The sequence below is a fragment of the Rattus norvegicus genome, chromosome 7, assembly GCF_021556685.1.
Source record: "Rattus norvegicus strain SHRSP/BbbUtx chromosome 7, alternate assembly SHRSP_T2T, whole genome shotgun sequence".
In the NCBI taxonomy this organism is placed as follows: domain Eukaryota; kingdom Metazoa; phylum Chordata; class Mammalia; order Rodentia; family Muridae; genus Rattus; species Rattus norvegicus.
This window is the reverse complement of record NC_141540.1, coordinates 139,349,416-139,371,275: the sequence shown is the minus strand read 5'-3', so window position 1 is coordinate 139,371,275 and position 21,860 is coordinate 139,349,416. Positions and strand designations below refer to the sequence as shown.

The 21,860-nt window shown below is 46.1% G+C and overlaps 1 protein-coding gene across 1 annotated transcript; it reads right to left on the bottom strand.

Moving 5' to 3' along the window:
- Positions 1-274: 274 nt before the first annotated feature.
- On the bottom strand, positions 275-21,806 carry Spmip11 (sperm microtubule inner protein 11). Its single transcript, NM_001134528.1, is given in 4 exon segments — positions 275-427; positions 1,079-1,223; positions 4,946-5,068; positions 21,702-21,806. Coding segments are annotated over 4 exon segments (396 nt in total). The 5' UTR covers positions 21,781-21,806; the 3' UTR covers positions 275-378.
- Positions 21,807-21,860: the final 54 nt, after the last annotated feature.

Below are 21,860 nucleotides of genomic sequence, written 5' to 3'. Positions count from 1 at the left end.
AACAGGCAAGCTCCTAGCCCAGGGGTCTCTGGGCCTCTGCCATCTGTGATCTAACAGCTTCCTGTGGTTTTTCTGCCTGTCAGGATAGAGCTGCAACGTCTTCAGAGAGCATGACTACTCTAGGCCTTTCAGTACCATGAGGACAAATGTGTCACACCATATGTTTACTCTGACCCCTGTCACGCGTTACGTCTAGACCTCTGTGCTTGCCCTTAGGAGTCAGGGCCTTGGGATAACTCCCATACCCATCACACTCAGTGTGCAAAAGTGCTTTCTAGTTCAGTTTGTTTATTCTGCATTCTTCCCCGCCTCCTCCCCTGTTTTCACCCCTCCTCACCACCCCTTCTAGTTTTCATTCGTCCTGCAGGAGCGCCCTCCTCAGTACAGACTGAAGGTTTTGTCATTGAGATGAGAATGATCCACAAATCTGAAAAAGAGAGAAACCCTCTCAGACTGGGCCACCCCAGGATAAAGGGAAAGGGACACCCTTAAAAGCAGTAGTCAAGGGTTGGGGATTTAGCTCAGTGGTAGAGCGCTTGCCTAGCAAGCGCAAGGCCCTGGGTTCGGTCCCCAGCTCCAAAAAAAAAAAAAAAAAAAAAAAAAAAGCAGTCGTCATGACTGCCTCTCGGCACATGGGCAGACGTGATGGACTAGGACTACTGCTAATGGATGCCGGTTGGAGTGGAAACACCCTCAGGATCCCAGGGGAATGTTAGATAGATACATTGTTGTTTGTGTCTGTTCAAAGTGTTACCCATAAAGCAAAGCAGACAGATCCAACTACACCATGTAGAGATCAGGTCGCCCAGGGTATGTGAAGCACACTTTTCCTGATAAGGCTCAAGCTGCTTTTATACTCTGACACCCCACACACACCCTTTTTTGAGCTCTGTCTGTCCTGGAACTCTAAACCAGGCTGGCTTTGAACTCACAGACCACAGAGATCCACTTGCTTTTGCCTACTGAGCGCTGGGACTAAAGGTGTTCATCCCTTAAATGGAGCTGAAACATACTACAGTTTCCAGTGTGGGAAGAGAACTTCTGCTGCTCTCCCACCCTGACCCTGCTGAGACATCACCTGGTCATTGGGCTTTTGATGAGACAATGGCGTGGAGTCTTGACCCAAGGAATGATGTTTTCCGGACGCACGCCTGGGCTGTTGGACCGCCAGAAGCTGAAGTTCTGTGCGTCGGTCACAGGGACTCTGAAGACCTGATTGGGGACTGGATGGGTTGGAAGAAAGGCAAGTGTTAATTTTCTCCAGAGTCCCTTGTTTTTCTGTTTCCGGGTAAAAATCACAGTCCAGGAAGTTGCTGTGACCAGGTGCGGAGAGATCCTGGGTATGTGGTCACCACACCCTACCTCACTTCTGGATTCCAGCATCTCACACCATTCATGGTCAGATGGTTTAGTCTTGGATTTTCCTGTTACTAAGTAAGCCCGTGTCTAAGTCTTGCAGAGAAGGTAGGGAAAAAGGTGGAAACCCACTCAGGAAGTGTACAAAATGGAGTCTATTGATTCAATATCTTTTTTATCTTTTACATTTTTTTCTTTTACTTTCTCACTTTACAGTCACTATCCCCTCCCAGTCACCTCCTCCCACAATCCTTCCCCTCATCTCTTCTCTTCTGAGTAGGTAGGACCCTCTGGGTATCCCTGTCCAGCATATTAAATCTCTATGGGCTAGGAGTATCTTTTCTCAATCACCCTCACCCACTCTGTTTCCTTCTGTCTGAGGGAGTTCCCTGAAATGAAACAATGACACCACCCACTCTGAGGAACCGCGTGCAGATACAACCAAGTACCTGCTGCTCAAAATATTATATAAGGGGTGTGTGTGTGTGTGTGTGTGTGTGCATGTGGTGTGTGGTATGTGTGTGTGGTGTGTGTATATGTGGGTATGTGTGTATGTGTGTGTATGTGTGTGTGTTGTGTGTATATGTGGGTGTGTGTGGTGTGTGTATATGTGGGTATGTGGGTATGTATGTGTATGTGTATGTATGTGTGGCGTGTATGTGTATCTTTGTGCTGTGCACATGAGTGTGCCCGTGTGCTCATTCCTGTGTGTGTGTGTGTGTGTGTGTGTGTGGAGACCAGAGGTTAACGTTGGCTGCCTTCCTCTATTTTTTGTTTTTAATAATCTAATGTTTTTAATTAATTAATTTTTGTTTTTTGAGACAGGGTCTCTTTACATGTCTCTGACTATCCTGGAGCTTACTATACATAGAAACCAGGCTGGCCTCAAACTCACAGGGATCTGCCTGCCTCTACCTTCCCAGTGCTGGGATTGAAGGGTAGGCCACTGTGCCTTGCAAAATTTCATATTTTTTTTCCTTTTCTTTTTTTTTTTTCCGGAGCTGGGGACCGAACTCAGGGCCTTGCGCTTGCTAAGAAAGCGCTCTACCACTGAGCTAAATCCCCAACCCCAAAATTTCATATTTTTAAAAATGTTCTAAAGATGTATTTATTTATTTATTATAGATGAGTACACTGTTGCTGTCTTTAGACACATGAGAAGAGGGCATCAGATCCCATTACAGATGGTTGTGAGTCACCCTGTGGTTGCTGGGATTTGAACTCAGGACCTCTGGAAGAGCTCTTAACCTCTGAGCCATCGCACCGGCCCCACCTTTTTTTACACTTTTATTTTCAGATGAACTTAACTACACTGTTCAGGCTTACATATGTGGTCTGTCTGCTTTAGCCTTCCAAATAACAGATTAACCGATTACTCATTTACAAGCTTTCACCACAGCTCAGGCCAAGCTAAACTAAAAATTTTAGAGATCAAAACAGCAAATATAAGAAAAGGGTTATTTAAGTTATTTCTAACAGAAAAAAAATTAAGACTTATTAATTAATAGAAAAACAGCTGGGGTTGGGGATTTAGCTCAGTGGTAGAGTGCTTGCCTAGCAAGTGCAAGGCCCTGGGTTCGGTCCCCAGCTCCAAAAAAAGAAAAAAAAAAAAGATAAAAATGTAACATTTAGTCAATGAATTAAGGTTTTAAAAAAAATTCAAGATTAGACAGAAAAAAAGACCATAATTTGATTTTAAAAATACAATAAATAAATAAATCTTTTTTTTTTTTTTTTCGGAGCTGGGGACCGAACCCAGGGCCTTGCTAGGGCCTTGCTCCTGCTAGGCAAGCGCTCTACCACTGAGCTAAATCCCCAACCCCATAAATAAACCTTTAAAAAAATTATATATACGGCTGATGGTATAGCCCTATGGTAGCGTGAAATACACCCCCCATCACTCTCACCCCCCCCCCCAGTTCTAGGGGAAAAAAAATCAACCCTCACTTGAAATAATTACAGAGTCACAGAGATATAAGAAACACTGCTAGGAGATTTTTCTGACCCTCGGTAGTGACATTTTACAAGACCGAAGTACACCATCACATTGGAACATTAACGTGTAAGACTATGCAAAAGACATTTGGAATTGTGAGAGATAATCCTCAAACATCCAGGGTTGCCATCTGTAAAGTCTGGTACTCTGCTCTGTTCGTTTCTGTACCTTTGTCGTTTTAAGAATACCACACAAGTGGAGATTGGATTGTGGGCTGCTCGGGGCTGGCCTTTTTTGATAAAGCAAAGTTGGAGTTTGCTGAAGGAGCGTGGGGGGTGTTTGTGAGGAAGGGAAGGTGGAGCAGAGTCAGAGGAAGTGGCTTTCTTCTCTCTTTTATTTGTGCATGCATGCATGTCTGTTGTGTATACCACACCTTGGGTGTCTGTGGAGGAGAAGAGAGTGTCAGATCCCCTGGGATTGGCGTCACAGTGAACTGTTGTGTGGGTGCTGGGAACAGAATTCCAGTTCTGTAGACCAGCAACAGTAAGGACTCTTTTTTTTTTTTTTCTTTTTTTCGGAGCTGGGGACTGAACCCAGGGCCTTGCACTTGCTAGGCAAGCGCTCTACCACTGAGCTAAATCCCCAACCCCAACAGTAAGGACTCTTAACCACTGAGTTATCTCTCCAGTGCAGAAAGCTATTCCCATCCTGGTCCCTTCCCTTCCCTTCCCTTCTTCCCTTCCCTTCCCTTCCCTTCCCTTCCCTTCCCTTCCCTTCCCTTCCCTTCCCTTCCCTTCCCTTCCCTTCCCTTCCCTTTCCCTTTCCCCTTCCCCTTCCCTTTCCCCCTTTCCCTTTTTTCCCTTTCTTTTTCCCTTTTCCCTTTTCCCTTTTTCTCCCTTTTCCCTTTTTTTCCTTTTCCCTTTTTTCCTTTTCCCTTCCCTTCCCTCCCCAATTCCCTTCCCTTTCCTTCTCTTCCCTCCCTTTCCCCTTCCCTCCCCCATTCCCTTCCTCTATCCCCTCCCCCTCTCCTCTCCCCTCTCCCCTCCCTCCCCCTACTTCCCTTCCCTTCCTCTTTGCTTGTTTGTTTGCTTCATTTGTTTGTTTTTTTTCCCCGAGACAGGGTTTCTCTTGTAGCTCTAGCTTTCCCTAGAACTCACTCTGTAGACCATGCTGGCCCAAACTCAGAAATCCACCTGTCTCCCGGTGGGTGCTGGGATTAAAGCTGCATACCACCACAGCCAGGCTAGGAACAGCCTTGTGTAGGGAACACAATTCCTTGAAGATTCCTACGACATACCATATGCATTGAGAGTCTGTCCTACAAGCTTTTCTGGAGGAAGCTAAAGCGCTCCATTTTTCAAGTGGCTGGGAGAGGTTAAATGGCTGAAGGAACTTCACCAAGGTCACCCAACTTGTTTGGAGTTTGGGCTCAGTTCAAGTTACAAAGCTGGTGCTGGCTCTCCTCAGCGGGTGCAGCAGCGTGACAAACACCAAGTACATTTGTCCTTATTTCAGCATTGTGCCGTGATTCTCACAGTTCTGGGAGTCATAGAAAACAGGACAGCACCCTGTCTCCCCATTACTGTGCCACGACATCCTAACCACTCTTAAGAGCTCAGTCTCATTCCTTGATTTCCACTCCAAGGTACTTACATGATCTTAACAGCACCTTTCGCACAGCTTCCTGGTACCTCTCATGGCTGTTCTGGTGGACAGAATAATTACCATCTTCTGAGGTGATTGGGGGAAGCCTTGTGGCCATTGCATCCTTCTGGTCTGAAAGAGAAGATTTCGTTCTGAGTACTTGGCAAATGGGACTTCTTTATTCTGATTTTCCTGGTCACTGTGCCAACTAGGTACATAGGGATCTTCCCTAGCTCTGACATTCAGTTCTCAGGATCCCAGTAGTTAATCATCAAGCCTGTGATAGAGGGGAGGGAGGAAGAACTCGGGGTTCACAAGAAGCCCTCACCACTCTTCTCTGACTCCCAGATTTTGAGTGGCTTCCCACTGTACTCGGGAGACTTGGATAGATATTTAGGACCAGTGCAGGTGCAAACAGGTTAGACTTTCCCACGACTGACATTGGTATAGAACGTCAAATGGGGAATGGGGTTGCAAGGAAGCCGCGTCCATACAGGGGTTTTGTCAGTAATGAGCCCCGGTGAGCACATCCTGTTCTCCCAGCAGCCGGCAGAACCATGTTGTTGGGTCCGGCAGTGCCCACCATAATGTCTACTCACATCTCAGAACCCTAAAGCAGAGTAGAGGTGACAACTTTTTTTTTTGGTTCTTTTTTTTTTTTTTCCGGAGCTGGGTACCGAACCCAGGGCCTTGCGCTTCCTAGGTAAGCGCTCTACCACTGAGCTAAATCCCCAGCCCCGAGGTGACAACTTTTAAGATGCAGGACAGCATGGCCTGGTGAGGGGTGAAAAGAAGGGCGTTGTCTAGGGTTGCTCCAAGATTCTCTTTGGCCTTTCCACACAGTTTGTCACCCAAGCCATAAAGAAGCTGGGCCCTTGACCTCTTCTCCCCTGGCCAGGCCCCTAATAAGACCCAGTTCTTATCTGACGTTGTTCTCCATGTCTCTTTGGTTCTCCCAGAGCTATGGCTCTGACCCACTCCCTCGGATTTTTATTTTTTTCCTTCTCATTACTGCTTGTCAGGGACGAGATCAGTATTTACCCATCTCTCTGGACACTGTTGAAGATGGCTGACTCATCTCCTCGAGGGTGAGGGTGATGTTATTTTTGTGACATTCTTTCCCAACCAATCCCTGCTTTCCTCTAGCTTCCTAGCCCGGCTTCATTCACTCACCGCCTCTATCCTCGACTCTCCATTCTGTCCTCCAAAGGACATCTTTAACATCCTACAACCGAGGACCCCCACAGCCGTGAGGAGCAGTTTAAAAGTCCCCTCTGTGAGCTGCAGATGTAAAAGGGGTTGGCTGTCCTGATAGCTTGGCTGGAGTGCTGTTCTGGGATCCTGGCCTGCAGCCGGGACCGGTCTGCACTTAATCGTGTGTTCCAGCAATGAGGGGTCATTTCTGGAAATGGTATCATTTGAGCCTGGTTATTCAGCTTCAGGCGAGGTAGAAGTAGCAATATAGCCATGGACAAATTGCTCTGGGTTGAGGAGTAACAGTAGATGTGTTTCCGGTGGGTGTCGGGATCTGGGCTGAGAGTAAATTATGGTTTTAAATGCAGGCGACAGCAAGAGCACCTTCTGGTCTTCAGGCGTCAGACTGTTCTTAAGATACAACCAGACGATATTCTCTGTTACTTCTAAGAGCCCGTGCAGCAATGCAGCAGGCTCTCGGCTTCCCATATGGAAGGTGGCTGCGTCGGGAGTCTGTGTGACAGTCTCACCCACTTGGATGCCTGCCACTTGACTCAAGCATACACCTCGCTGCTCCTAGGGTTCCTTAGGTTTTGTTTTTCATTTTTCTTTTCTGTCAGACTGGGAGCTATCCTTGGGGACTCACGACTTTCCCAGACTGCCCAGGTTTGGGGGAGCCAAGGGTGGGTGTGAGCCATGCTGTGATTGCTGAGGTGAACTCTCTACGGAGGGCACAATGGGTGAGCTCCGCCATGCTCACGCTCGGGAGCCACTCAGCCTCTTGTAGGCAGGTGGTACAACAGCGGTTCTTCACATAGCTAAGTTGGTGCCCTGCCCTGAATGGTCCTGGTGGGGGAATAAACAGGAGGGACTGTGAATAGCTTCTTCTAGAATTGGGCCTCCATAAGCTGGGGATTTGACTGCATTTTGAAGACATCCTGGACGATATGAGAGTACTTGGTCGGATCTTGTATTGTAGGCTGTCCTGTGAGCAGGGGATCGAGGGTCCTAGAATCTAGTTATCCACACGCTCGGTGACTCCTTGAAGTCTGACTTCTAGATTAAGGGTTGGTACCAGGTTCTTGGTTCGTAATGGCAACAGTATCCAACACACAGCTCTTGGTCTCGCTGGTTTACCAATGGTAATACCACTTCGAGAGAAATTCATACGAGGTCAGGATGAGAGATGATGTTATGGCGTTTTACGTAAATACACAATGACCCCTGGGCTAGCTAGCTGGCTGGCCCAGCGGTTATGAATGTTAGCTTGCCGAGCTAACTGGAGAAGCAGAGTTCATATCCTCACACCCACAAGTAGGCTGGGTGTGGCCCTGTGCGTGCATGCTTGTAACTCCAACGTGGAGGAGACAGGGGGATCGCTGGTGTTAGCCAGCTGCAATTCTGGTCAAAAAGTGGGAGCTCTAAGTTCTTCGGGAGACCATGCCTCAAAGGAACAAGGTAGAGAGAACGAGAGGACATCGGTGCTCCCCTTCGGTTTCCACATGAGCACAGGTGCACTCATTCACACACACGTGTGCAGACGCCATATACACATGTGGGCCAAACACACAAACATGTTTTTAATTGAAAAGTGATCCCTATCTAGGAGGTCACATCACGTGGCATTGACCTGGGGATATTAAGATGATTTGCTGAGGTGCGTTTGGGGGGGCCACCTGTGTTTACTGCCATCCCTGATGCGAGATGGTTATCTGTGCTTTGGGAGGAAGCAGACAGAAACAGGAGCCTAGGGAACGGGATCCTCAGGGTATGTTTGCCACACGCCTTCGGTTCTGTGCCTCTGCGTCTTCCTTTAGCGGTGCGCCTGCTCATTCCGAGTGTAGGGAAAGCAGATGGGGCATGAGCCGCAGAGCGACCTAATCCTTCAGACTACTTAGGTAAAGTGGATTTCCTAGGGATAAAGATAGCTAATATCATGTACCCTCCTCTGTCAAGTAGGGGCCACTATTTTACAAAAGGAGACAGAGACACCGGAGAGGTTTACTCATTACCTGTGGTCACAAACTCACATGTGGCAGAAACATGAGTTTAACCTGAATTGCTTAGCTCTGGGGGTACTCTTCCTGACCACACACAACTGCTTCTTGAAATAGCTACGTGGAGGTGTCCAGGAGAGATGGGGGACTTGGACTGACAGCACCAGTCCCCTTAGAGATGTGCACGGATGATGGGGGGAGGTATTCAGCAAGCGTGACTGCTCACCCAAACAGACTCGAGTGGGATGGGGGAATATGACATCATTGCCTTGATCCAGAGGGAGAGCCCAAGCTCTCTGAGCTCTAATGTAGGATGTAATTTCTGAAAGTCAGCATCAGAAGCAGAAAGGATGGGACTTGGTAGGTCGCTCTCCCAGTGAGTTGGACCAGTCCCATTGGGGAAGACCAGTGGCGGAAAGGCTGAGCCCCTGTAGGAGAAGTGGCTCATCTGATGCTATAAAGTCCCTAGTGAGGAAGTGGGCCCACTCTGGAGGCTTCATCACTGGTTGTGAGGCGCAGGGACATCTCCCTGTCTAGTTTCATGGGATGGAACTTGACGGCCTGTGGCGGTTATAAGCAGGTATAGGTTTTCAGGGTACAGTTCCATACAGTTCTATGTATTACAAAGGCAGAGCAGAGGGTTCCTGGCCAAGTTCACTGTTGGCTGCACAGTGCCACACGTGCTCCTGTTTGAAAAGCTGGAACTACAGTGCCCTCTGCTGGAGTTTACAGGCGGGCAGCAAGCGGGTCACCGGCCAGGTGGCTCAGAGAGACCGAGAAGCCTAAGATTGAGCAGAGGACATTGCAGTTAGCGTTGAAAGTATTTCCCTCCCTCTTCAGGTGTGTGTGTGTGTGTGTGTGTGTGTGTGTGTGTGTGTGTGTGTGTGCATGCACGCGCGTGCGCGCGCACATGTATGTGTGGATGTCTATGTATGTGTGTGTATCTATGTGTGTGTATGTGTTTATGTGTATGTGTGTATGTCTGTATATGTGTGTATGTATATCTGTGTGTGTGTGCATGTGTACGTGTGTGTGTATGTGTGTATGTCTATGTATGTGTGTGTATGTGTATGTGTGTGTGCGCGCGCGCACGCACGTGTGCTGGTGTGTGTATCTAGATAAAAAGACAGCCCTGGATGTCCGCTCTTGCCTACGCTTTGTTAGAGACAAGGTCTCCCTTGTTGCTCACCTCTGCTTGCTGCCAGAGTCTCCCATCTCCTCCATAGGGTGTGACAGGAGTGTGCACCCCGGCACCAGATTTTATATGTGCTCTTGGGATTGAATCTCAGGTTGTCAGGTTCTAACCGGAAGTGCTTTGCACACCAAGCCACTTCCCACATCATCTGTATTCTACATGAAAATAACCCAGTGCTTAGCCCGGGTTGTCCTGTTTCCGTGCTGGGAATTCAGTGTGAAACCCCACCCTTGGCTCTCCGTGTTTAATCTCAATGACAAAAAGGTAGGCGTCTTCTCCTTTTACAGATGAGGGGCCAGGAACTTTGGATTTGCACAGTGTTAGCTTTCTTCAGGCTACTACATGAACTCTGGGTACCACACAGAACCGAGGCTCTGCCTGTTGAGGATGGGATGAAGTGCTCCCTATTCGTTTCCTCTTTGGCTTGCATAGTTTAAAAAGAGGTTTACTTTTGTCTTACGTGTATGTGTGTGTCTGAGTGCATGTATACCGCATGCATTCACTGTCCGTGGAGACCAGAAGAGGAAATTGTGGCTTCCTGGAACTGGAGTTACAGACAGTTGTGAGCTGCCATGTGGGTGCTGGGAACTGAACCCAGGCCCTCAGGAAGAGCGGCTGTTGTTCTTAACTACTGAGCCATCTCTCCAAGCCCTGTGGGTTGTTTCTTGGTTTTGATCAGGAGGGAAAGGAAGGAAGGATTCAGGACAGGAGAAGGATCTGACTGTGTTGACACACCTTGGTGAGTTTTCATTATGACTGTAATAAGGGAACAGGGAGAGCTTTTTTTTTTTTAGCTGAATGTTTTAATACACTCACACCCACTAGGAAAGGGGAAAAAAATCATCCTTCAAAGAAAAATTGTGATAAAAATATACCATGGTAGTAAGAGTGCTTGGGAAGAGGACTATTAATAGGTTCAGTTACAAAGCTGCTGGTATGGCTAGCTGAAGGGCCAAGTCGGAACGAGGCTGATCTGAGCTTGCAGGACAGGTTGAAGACCGAGTGCGTGTGGTCAGAACAAGGGTCAGGCCGCTTGGGTGGAAGTACATTGCTCCTCTTTGTCTGCAGGAATTCTGCGCTAAGTCCCTCATAAATGCCTTAGGCCGTGGGCAGCGCTGCACTCTGAATGGACCATGGCTTTTCTCTATGCACATCCCGGTAATAAGGTTTAACCTATAGAGCATGCGCAGTAGGAAATTAATAACTAACAGTAAAATAGCAACTCTATTTAAAAACTCTGTAAGTCCTGTGTCTCTTAGAATTCATTATAGTGGACTCACCCGTCTGGCGATGGTGTGGGGAGCAAGCAAGACTGAGTGATGGGGTGGAATGAATGAACGATGGAGGGGTTATGTCCTTAGGATCAGTCACTGAACAATTGAAAGTACTGATGTCACTTACCTCCCCCCCACCCCGCCCCAATGGACCATGCTGCAAAATGTCTTGCCTGCATGCTACAAAAATGTCGGTGCCATGAAACAGAGGCAGCGGAACTGTGCCACATTAAAGGAGACCGAAGAGACATGCTCACTAAGTACAGAGCTCAACCCTTAATTAGACCCTAGAGGAAACATTGTGCTGTAAGGACATTAATGTGACAACTGGCAGAACGGGAATTTTGGACTGCAGGTAATTAGATGACACAGGAGTGCTAACGGTTTGCTAAACTGTATCTGTGCCGTGGGTGATTGTTCTTCAGAAGTGCAAACAGGGCTGCAGAGGTGGCTCAGTGGTTAAGGGCACTGACTGCTCTTCCGGAGGTCCTGAGTTCAAATCCCAGCAACCACATGGTGGCTCACAACCATCTGTAATGGGGTCTGGTGTGTCTGAAGGCAGCTACAGTGTATTCATATATAATAAATAAATAAATCTTTAAAAAAGAAAAGAAGGGCTGGAGAGATGGCTCAGAGGTTAAGAGCACTGTCTGCTCTTCCAGAGATCCTGAGTTCAATTCCCAGCAACCACATGGTGGCTCACAACCACCTATAATCAGTGGACTCTCACTATAATCTGGTGCTCTCTTCTGGCCTGTATTTGCATACATGCAGGCAGAAAGCTGTATAATGTATACATAATAAATAAAATAAATAAAATAAATAAATAAAATAAATAAATAAAATAAATAAATAAATAAATAAATACATGTTTAAAAAAAAAAAAGAAAAGAAAAGAAATGCAAACAGGCAGGGTATGTGGTCCACTCCTTTAATCCTAGCATTTCTGAGTCAGAGGCAGGAGGATCTCTGTGAGTTTGAGCCAGCCTGGTTACATAGCGAGTTCTAGGACAGGTAAAAATACATATTGAGACCATGTCTCAAAAAGGAAAAAGAAGAAAGAAAGAAAGAAAAAAGAAAGAAAGACAAACAGAAATGTTGATGGTAAAGAGATAGAGTATGAGGAATTATTTTTAACTGGAAAAAAGACAACTAGGGTAAGAGACAAAGCAAAGACTGGCAGAATGGTAACATGTGGCTAATTAGGACAAAGGGGATGGAGAACTTCCTCTTACTAGTCTTACATTTTTTAATTTTGAAATTATGTCACCAAAAATGTTTTTTAAGGGCTGGAGAGATGGCTCAGTGGTTAAGAGCACTGACTGCTCTTCCAGAGGTCCTGAGTTCAAATCCCAGCAACCACATGGTGGCTCACAACCATCTGTAATGAGATCTGATGCCCTCCTCTGGTGTGTCTGCAGACAGCTACAGTGTACTCATATATAATAAATAAATAAATCTTTAAAAATGTTTTTTAAAATGATAGATGGGTCCTATGAATTTATTTCTGTTCTTTCTCAATTTTGCTAAAATAACCAGACATCTTGGCGTACACCTTTAATCCTAACATGTCCCACAAGCTGTCCTCCGACTTCCACACCCTATTCTTGGCTGGCGGAATTAATAGGATTAATATTGTATTATTTTGGTTTCCTTTAATTATTTACTTTTGTTTCATGTGCATTAGCATTCTGCCTGCATTCCTGTCTGTGTGAGGGTGCTGGATTCTTTGGAATTGGAGTTATAGACAGTTGCGAGCTGCCGTGTGGATGCTGGGACTTGAACCTGGGTCCTCTGCAAGAGCAGCCAGTCCTCTTCATGCTGAGTCCTCTCTCCATCCCCAAGACAATTTATAGACTGGGACAGAGCAGAACTCAAAATCAGCAGGTAACCCAGTCTAGGATTGAATTTGTGATGCCCTCCTACAACCCCCCCCCCCCCCCCCGCTTCATTCAGTCCCTGGATGTTGTGATTACGTCATGATGCTGGGTGGTGGGTGGTACATTCCTTTATCCCAGCACCCGGGAGGCCGAGAAAGGCAGAGCCCTGTGAGTTAGAGGCCAGCCTGGTCTACAGAGTTCCAGGGCAGCCAGGGCAGTGAAACCTCAACCCCCACCCCTCCAAAAGAGATTACAGTCATGAGTCTCCTTGTCCTCTTTTCTGTTTCTTCCTGAGCAGGATGGAGAGCCAAGATTATTTGAAGATTTGTTAACGTATCAAAAAAGGACACTGGAGAGATGGCTCAGTGGTTAAGAGCACTGACTGCTCTTCCAGAGGTTCTGAGTTCAGTTCCCACCAAGCACATGGTGGCTCATAACCATCTGTAATGAGATCCGATGCCCTCTTCTGGTGTGTCTGAAGACGGCTACAGTGCACTCACATACAATACATAAATAAATAAATAAATCTTAAAACAAAACAAAACAAACAAAAAACCCACAGACCTCCATAAGCTCAGAGGAAAAGATTCAGAGAAAGAGGAGCTAAGGCAGGAAACAAAATAATGTCAAGTAATGTATAATATTCGTAGAGAAAAGAAAAAGTATATAGAAAGAGAAAACCAGAAGGAGGACAAATGGTCCTTGGAAATTAAACTACACACTAGTTCCTCCATCTGTGCTTTCATATTCTTGAGTTTCACTTCTTTTAGGTCAGTCATGGCATTGAAAGATTAAAATGCCAGAGTAAGGGGCTGGAGAGACATCCAAAAGTTAGAATGTGTATCAGTCTTTCAAGGGGCCTGCCCTCAGCTCAGTCACATTAACTTCAACTATGGGGGATCTGGCCTCCCCAGGGACTGTACTGCACCCTCCCCTTCCTCCCACATTCATACAACTTTAAGAACGGAATCTTTTAACAATACCCAGAAAAGGGACCGGGATGGGATGTAGTCCTAGTCTCAGGAGGCAGAGGCAGGTGGATCTCTGTGAGTTGAGAGTCTAGCCTTTGGTCTACAGAATGAGTTTCAGGACAGCCAACACACAAAACAGAAAAAGAGAAAGTCCAGAATAAAAGCTGGGCATGGGAGACATATCTGTGGTCCCAGCACTTAAGAGGTGGAGACAGGCAGAGGGGTCAGTTCAAGGACAGCTTTACCTACATAGCAAGTTCAAGGCCAGCCTAGGCTATGTAATACTTTGTTTTAAGCAAAAACCCCTGAAAGAGGGAAAGGAAGGAAGGAGGGAGGGAAGGAAGGAAGAAATGCTTATGGAGAACAGAGTACAACTTCTCAAGTATTGATCCTCTGTCACTATCCACTTTTAAAAAACTGGGGTTTCTTGTTTGTTTTTGTGTTTGTTTTATAGCAGGACATGATGGCACATGCATCTGATCCCAGCATTCTGCAGAAGCTGCTAGATCTTTGTCAGTTCGAGGCCAGCCAGGGTTACATGGAGATATTCTGTCTCCAAAAAAAAAATTATGTTTTATTGGTGTATACGTGTGCATGTATGCATGTGAGATCGACTTGGGGAATGTGCAGAGGTCAGGAGACAACTTGTGGGACTAAGTTCTCTTCTCCCACCACCGTGTGGGACCCGGGGGTTGAACTCAGGTCTTTGGCACAGTGGCAAGTGCATCTACCCACTGAGCCACCCTACTGGTCCCTCTTTAGTACATATTTTTCCCTTTTATATATATAGATGGTTTGCCTGCATGGCGTTTGTGTACCACGTGCGTACCTAGCAAAGAATTTTTTTTTTTTTCTTTTTTTCGGAGCTGGGGACCGAGCCCAGGGCCTTGCGCTTGCTAGGCAAGCGCTCTACCACTGAGCTAAATCCCCAACCCCCCTCGAAAAGAATCTTAAGTGTTGATCCAACTCTCCGGGCATCTCACCACACTACCTTTTTTGAGTTCAGATCTCTCATTGGCCTGCAACTTGCTAACTAGGCCAGCTGACTGGCTAACGAATTCCAGAGGTCCAACTGTCTTTCACTCCTCAAGTTTGGAGTTATGAGAACATGCCACCATCCTTGGCTTTGTTTACTGAGAAAATGGGTTCTCACTTCAGGTCTTTATGCTTAGAAGGCAAGAGGTTTACTCACTGAGCTATTGCATGGCTCCCGGAAGAAGTTTTAAGTAACTTTTACTATAGCATATTGCTATAGTTGTTCATTTTTATTAGTATTATTAGCTTTTTTTACTGTACAAGCTTATAAAGTTTTTGTAACAGGTAAACTCATGTATGTATAGGGAGGAGCGGCATATGTAGCATTTGACACTGTTCTGTTTCAGGTTTGCACTGGAGATTTTGGGGTATGTCCTCCTCAGATATGTAGAAACTACTGGAATAGCCAACTCAGGGTGCTCCAACACCTTCTGATAGTCTTCCCTGCAAAACCTGAGTCTCCTTTCTCTTCCCTTGAGGCTTGGTTTAGTGACTCTCCTCTGGGAAGCTGTGTTAATTAGCTTTCTGCCACTGCAACAAAATGTCCAAGATGATCAGTTTATAAAGAGAAAAGGTTTTATTTCCTCCCATAGTTTTGGAGGTTCTGGTCTGTGATTTCTTGACTCTGTCTCTGAGGTGAGGGAATACTTTACAGTAGCAGAGCATATTAGAGCAAAATAGGAAGAGATAGGGACCCCATAATCTCTTTGAACACCCCCAATGACCTAAAGACCTTCTATTAGTCACTCCCAAAGGCCCAGTCATCTCCCCATACTGGAAAGCTAAGCTTTTAAGAACATGGCTCTTTAAGAGAGGTTTCAGACTCAAATAACAGTGTGATAGGAAGATAAATGTGACTGTTACTTCTAGATCATAGAAAGTCATTTGTGTGGGGTTGGGGATTTAGCTCAGTGGTAGAGCGCTTGCCTAGCAAGCGCAAGGCCCTGGGTTCGGTCCCCAGCTCCGAAAAAAAGAACCAAAAAAAAAAAAAGTCATTTGTGTGCTTACTATCACATCTGTCTATGTCTGTCTATCATGTTTGTCTATTTTTCATCTAACATTCCCTTCCCTCCCTCCTTCTCCCCTACTCCTCTTTTCTTCCTTCCTTTCTCCATTTCTCCATTCCCCCACCTACACACACACACACACACACACACACACACACACACACACACACACACACACACACAAGGAAAGTTAGCTGCTATAAAAACACAGCCTATGGAGAGGCCAATACGGATAGAAATAAAGCTGTCTTGTTAATTGCTAGAGAGGCTTTGACCTCTAGGCATCTTAGAAGTAGTTCCCCTGTCTGGCTGTAGTGGCTGTTCCTGGTTTTCAACTTGACTATTTCTGGAATGAACCACAATTCAGAATGGAAGGGTCACCTGTGATCCTGATCTTGAGGCTGGGAGATGCAAGTTTCTGATCTGGATCTTGGCATGGAGATCTTGAGGCAAAGTGGCTATGAACCCCAGGAGACTAAGGCAAGGAGGTCTCTGAGTTCAAGGTCACCTGGGACAAAGCAAGTCCCAGATCCAGGCGTGGGGGTACACACCTTTAATCTGGGTCACACCTTCTGCTGCTCCTACTTAAGGACATTGGAAGGAGGAAGTCTCACTCTCCCCTGCCTGCCTTGTGGGACTGAGCCACTACCAGGTCCTTGGACTTCCTTGGACTTCCATTCACAGCTACTGCTGACCGTTGTTGGGGAGTTGGACTACAGACTGTAAGTCATCAACAAATCCCCTTACCGTATAGAGACTACCCAAAATTCTGGCCATATATAACTGCAGTTCCTAATATTCTGTCTGCAGTCAGAAGACAGACCCTGATGTAGAGCCTTCCAGCTAAGCTGCCTCCAGATCTATTCTCTTGGAAATGTGGGAAGACACGGTCATAGCGTATGTTTCAGCTAAGTTGTTATACAGTAAACATTGGTAGTTGAGAGATAACATTGAGGAAGCCTGACCCTGGGTAAGTAATAAAGAATATAGAATAATAAAGAACGATGTAATGAGCTAGATGATCAGCTCAGGAGGTTTTATAGCTCACAAATGAGAACTTGAAACAGATAGGAGGGAAGAGACAACTAATGAAAGGAAACGAAATTCCTCAGGCAGGAAGGGCATGGGTCTCAGGATGGAGAACAGTGGATGTCAGTCACAGTACATGGATAGATCTGCACTGCAGTCTATCCTTACAGAGTGTCGGAACAGTGGGAAATAGAAATGAAAACGTTCTGAAAAGAAAGGCTTCGGGCTGGAGAGATGGCTCAGTGGTTAGGAGCACTGACTGCTCTACCAAAGGTCCTGAGTTCAAATCCCAGCAACCACATGGTGGCTCATAACCATCTGTAATGAGATCTGATGTCCTCTTCTGGTGTGTCTGAAGACAGCTACAGTGTACTTACATATAATAAGTAAATAAGTAAACAAATAAATAAATCTTTAAAAAAAAAAAAAGAAAGAAAGACTTCTAGCTGGAAACCAGAGTCAGGTGAAGCTACGCCTTCAAGACTCCCAGTTAGAGTTCTCTGTGTGAGAAACTCTGTGTGAGGCTAGAAGAAAGCCATTGTAGGTTCAATGCAGACAACTCTACACATAAAACAATGGTACTAATAAGTGCTACTTAGTTGCTCTTGCAGAGGACCTGGCTTCAGTCCTTAGCCCTTCGGAGGTTGCTAACAACTGTCTTGTAGCTTAGAGGATCCAGTGCCAGAATCCAGTGCCATCTTCTGGCCTCTGGGCTCACAGACCCATAAGTAGGCAAAACACTCATATATATGAAATAACTTAAAAAGAAGAAGTTACTAACTAGAAATAACCTGTATTTGGTTTGTTTGAGACAGGGTCAGACTGTTGGCCAAGCCTCACTTTGTAGCCCAGGCTAGCCTTGAATTTGTGGCAGTCCTTCAGCTTAGACTCCTATGTTCTGTGATTACAGGGATGTGCCATCACATGTGGTTTAATATGTCCATATATCCGTGTGCATGTGGTATATGCATGTGTGTGCAAGTGGGGTATGTGTGCGTGCACACTTGCCTCTATGTGGATGTGGAGGCCAGAGGCCATCTTCAGGTGTTTTTTTCTATTGCTCTCCACCTTAATTTCTTTAAGCATTATTTTATTTTTATGAGTGCAGTACCTGGACATATGTCTGTGCATCTTCTGTGTGTCTGACTCTTGCAGAGTATGGAAGAAAGTTTAGACGTGCTGGGCTGGAGTTTACAGACGGTTGAAGACTGGTCATGTGGGTGCTGGGAATTGAACCCAGGCCCTCTGCAAAAGCATCCTTTGAGCTATCTCTCCAACTCTCTCCACCTTAATGGTTTTTGAGACTCTCTCAATGAACCTAAACCTCACGGTGAGGCCTGACTCATGAGCCCTGTGGATCTGCCTATCTCTAAGTCCTCCAATGCTGGGCTTATGGTTGCCTCTGTCTCTCTCATCTTCGTGAGGATGCTGGGGTTCAAACAGGTTCCCATGCTTTCGAAGCAAACACAAACGGTCAGCCATCTTCCCAGCCTGGTCTGTCTATATTTTAAGGAGGCACCTGAACATAGAAAGCAAGCAGTTGGTAGGAGAAATATATTTGACATCCAGTCTTTTTTTTTTTTTTTAAGATTTATTTATTATATGTAAGTACACTGTAGCCATCTTCAGAGACACCAGAAGAGGGCATCAGCTCTCATTACAGATGGTTGTGAGCCACCATGTGGTTGCTGGGAATTGAACTCAGGACCTCTGGAAGAGCAGTCAGTGCTCTTAACCGCTGAGCCACCTCTCCAGCCCCTGACGTCCAGTCTTCAACCTTGAATTCTCTATAGGTCGCCAGTTTAGCCAAAACTCTGATGCCACAACAGCAGAAGGAGCAAATTGGAGTAGCTGCTATCCCTGTTATCCCGCAGAAGATGCTCTTAGGGTCGCTGTTGCTGTGATGAGATACCGTGACCAAAGCAACATGGGAAGGAAAGGGTTTATTTGACTGTTGCACACCCACATCGAAGTTCACTGGAGGAAGTCAGGACAGGAACTCAGAGCAGGAACCTGGAGGCAATAGGTGAGGCAGAGGCTGTGGATGGGTGCTCCTTACTGTCTTGCTCCTCCTGGCTTGCCTGGCCTGCTCTCTTATAGAGCCTAGGACCGCCCAGGGCAGGCCCTTTCCCATCAATCACTCATTAGGAAAACGTCTGACAGCCAGATCTTTCTCTTTTTTTCTTTTTTCTTTTTTTCGGAGCTGGGGACAGAACCCAGGGCCTTGTGCTTGCTAGGCAAGCGCTCTACCACTGAGCTAAATCCCCAACCCCTATTTTTTCTTAATTTTTAAATTTCATTTTTGAGTGGGTGTGGTGACTGCTTTACTGTGGGCTACATTTCAGTCTCCACAGGAGTAGTGAGAAGTAAAGTGGGTAGGGAAATCTCAGGCCACTCATCTTCCTTTCTGGTAAGGTAGTCCCATAGGACAGGGGTAAGTATGTTGGAGCAGCCCGCAGAGGCTACTACAGGTCTGGAGTGAGGACGGGTGTGGTTTTCTAAAGGATGTGCTTTCTACTACAGGGGACAAAAGACCTCTCCCTTTGAAATAAGAATAGTCTCATCACATATGGCTGAGGCCTGGTGCGGTGGGGGCGTGGAGGAAGGGGTGCCGATACAAGACCACTGTGGGGTCCTAGGGTTTGATAGGGAACCCCACATTTGACCTGGAAACTAGAGAGCAAAACAGGACTTTGGTGGAATTAGACAGACGAGAGCGGGTGAAGACTCAGGGAGCGTCTGTCAGGCTTCAGTCCTGTGCTTTACACTTCCCCAATCCCACAATGCCTTGCTCAGTGCCTCGCCACACGCCACACTTAGTATCCTTCATCACATTTCCATTCTCTCCGAGATCCTCTCTCCTCTACCTCTCTGCTATCAACTTAAAAAAAAAAAGCTTACTTATTGTTGTTGTAAAAATATAAAAAAAGTATGATTTGTCTTTTATCCCTCTAGGTCTGGCACCGCGGTGCCCCAAGATATCTTAAGTCTCAGTCAGCAAAGCGTCTCACCCGCTCTGCTCCATCCCATATCACACTGCCGAAGGCCTCTCTCTGAGCTGGCAGCCATCTCTCTACCCATCTGGTTCCCAAGGCAGGTTTCCATGCCAGAAACACAAAATCCCAACTCCGTGGTGGTGGCCCCACACTCCATTACACTTAAATCTATACATGAAAGATCACAGGCTGGAGAGATGGCTCAGAGGTTAAGAGCACGGACTGCTCTTCCACAGGTCCTGAGTTCAATTCCCAGCAACCACATGGTGGCTCACAACCATCTGTAATGGGATCTGATGCCCTCTTCTGGTGTATTTGAAGACAGCTACAGTGTATTTGTATATGATAAATAAATAAATCTTTAAAAATAAAAAAAAAAGAAAGGTCACACAACGCAATAACCTTTGACCCAGTTGTTAAGATATAATTGCCCACCTAAACATACAAAGCCCAGTACCAATGCAACATTGATAACAACCTGTAAATACACAGAGTGGAATTTTTTTTAAGATTTATTTATTTATTATATATAAGTACACCATCCGTAGCTGTCTTCAGACATCAGAAGAGGGCAGCAGATCTCATTACAGATGGTTGTGAGCCACCATGTGGTTGCTGGGATTTGAACTCAGAACCTCTGGCAGAGCAATCAGTGCTCTTAACCGCTGAGCCATCTCTCCAGCCCCAACATAGCAGAATCTTAACATCACCCGCTATATTCTCCTGCAACTGCTTCTCTCCCTCTCTCTCCTGTCCCTTTCTCCTTTCTATTTCAGTCTCCTCCTCTACCTTCAAACTTCTCTCCCGCCCATCCTTCCTTCTCCTCCAATGACAGGCCTCATCTTATCTTGTACCTGCCCCTCACCTGTACTTTACAAATTCAATGGGGAGAAGGTTCTGGTGAAGTCACCTGATTCCTGAGTACTTGACTAGGCAGCTATCCTTGGGGCAGTGGAAGTAGAATCAAAATACAGATAACTTCAGGGCAAACCACAACAATTTATGTATGTGAGTACTCTGTCAGTCTCTTCAGACACACCAGAAGAGGGCATCGGATCCCATTACAGATGGTTGTGAGCCACCATGTGGTTGCTGGGAATTGAACTCAGGACCTCTGGAAAGGTAGTCAGTGCTCCTAACCGCTGAGCCATCTCTCCAGTCCCAATGCTCTCAACTTTAAAGACCTAAATCAAATGGAATCTCCTACAAACTGGCCTCAACTTTGTTTTATAGTTAATCAAAACCATTCCTTCGTTCTGGAAATATTACGGCTTTGTTGCATGTGAGGCATGGCTGGTCACTGTGAATATATTTCACAGTACACGACAAATATATGCTCAAATTCTTCAGCAGTTCCCCGGGAGATTCAAATGTTTCTCGGGGTTGGCAGCACCCTGACTTAGTTGGCCTTCTTTTCAAGGTCTGCTTCATGGTACCTTCTTCACTCTCCATTTGGGCCAGCCCTTGGAATTAACTTTGTATGGGTCTGTGTCTTCCTCCTCCAGGCTGCTGCCTGTTTTCCTGAGGCACTTCACGTATCATTTCATACTCGGTTCCGGAGACAGTTCCTGTGTGAAATCTTTTCATTTGATTTCCAAACCTTACAGAGTCAGGTAGTTCCCCCTTTGAGGTTAGCAGTCCATATTGAATTGTATACTATTACAAGTTTCACCTGAGATAGTTTGTTACTCAATAGTTAGTTACCTAGCCATCTCTGTACCCTCAGTCACCAACAGGAAGCACGGGGCTAGTTGGTGCTGGCTAAATGAATGACATTGTTTGGTTGAACAAACTATCTTTTTTGTTTAGTTTTAAAAGATATATTAAGTACACTGTAGCTATCTTCAGACACACCAGAAGAGGGCATCGGATCCCATTACAGATGGTTGTGACCCACCATGGGGATGCTGGGAATTGAACTCAGGACCTCTGGAAGAGCAGTCAGTGCTCTTAACCGCCGGAGCCATCTCTCCAGCCTCCTCAATTATCTATCTTAATAATGCTATGAAATAACAGAAAGTGGGGCCACATGGCGACTGTCCCCGCGGTGTCAATTTAACTGTGCTGACTGTTGGTAATGAAAGTACATTTGTAACTCTGCTGGGAAAGGGAGCGACTAGGAAGTGGCTGAGTGTTTAGGAGAGGCATGGCCCACTGCTCTGCCCCACCACGCTAAGTCCTCCTTACTTGTTTCTTTGGTTGGGTTTCTTTTTTTACTCCGAAAGTAATGCTGGTGTCCTAGTAGATATATGTTGAAGAAAGACATCTTGGCGCCCCCTTCTCTCCAGAATGTCTACGCTGGGGCACCAGGTTCTAGTAACCATGGCAAAGGCTTGAAGTGTTAGT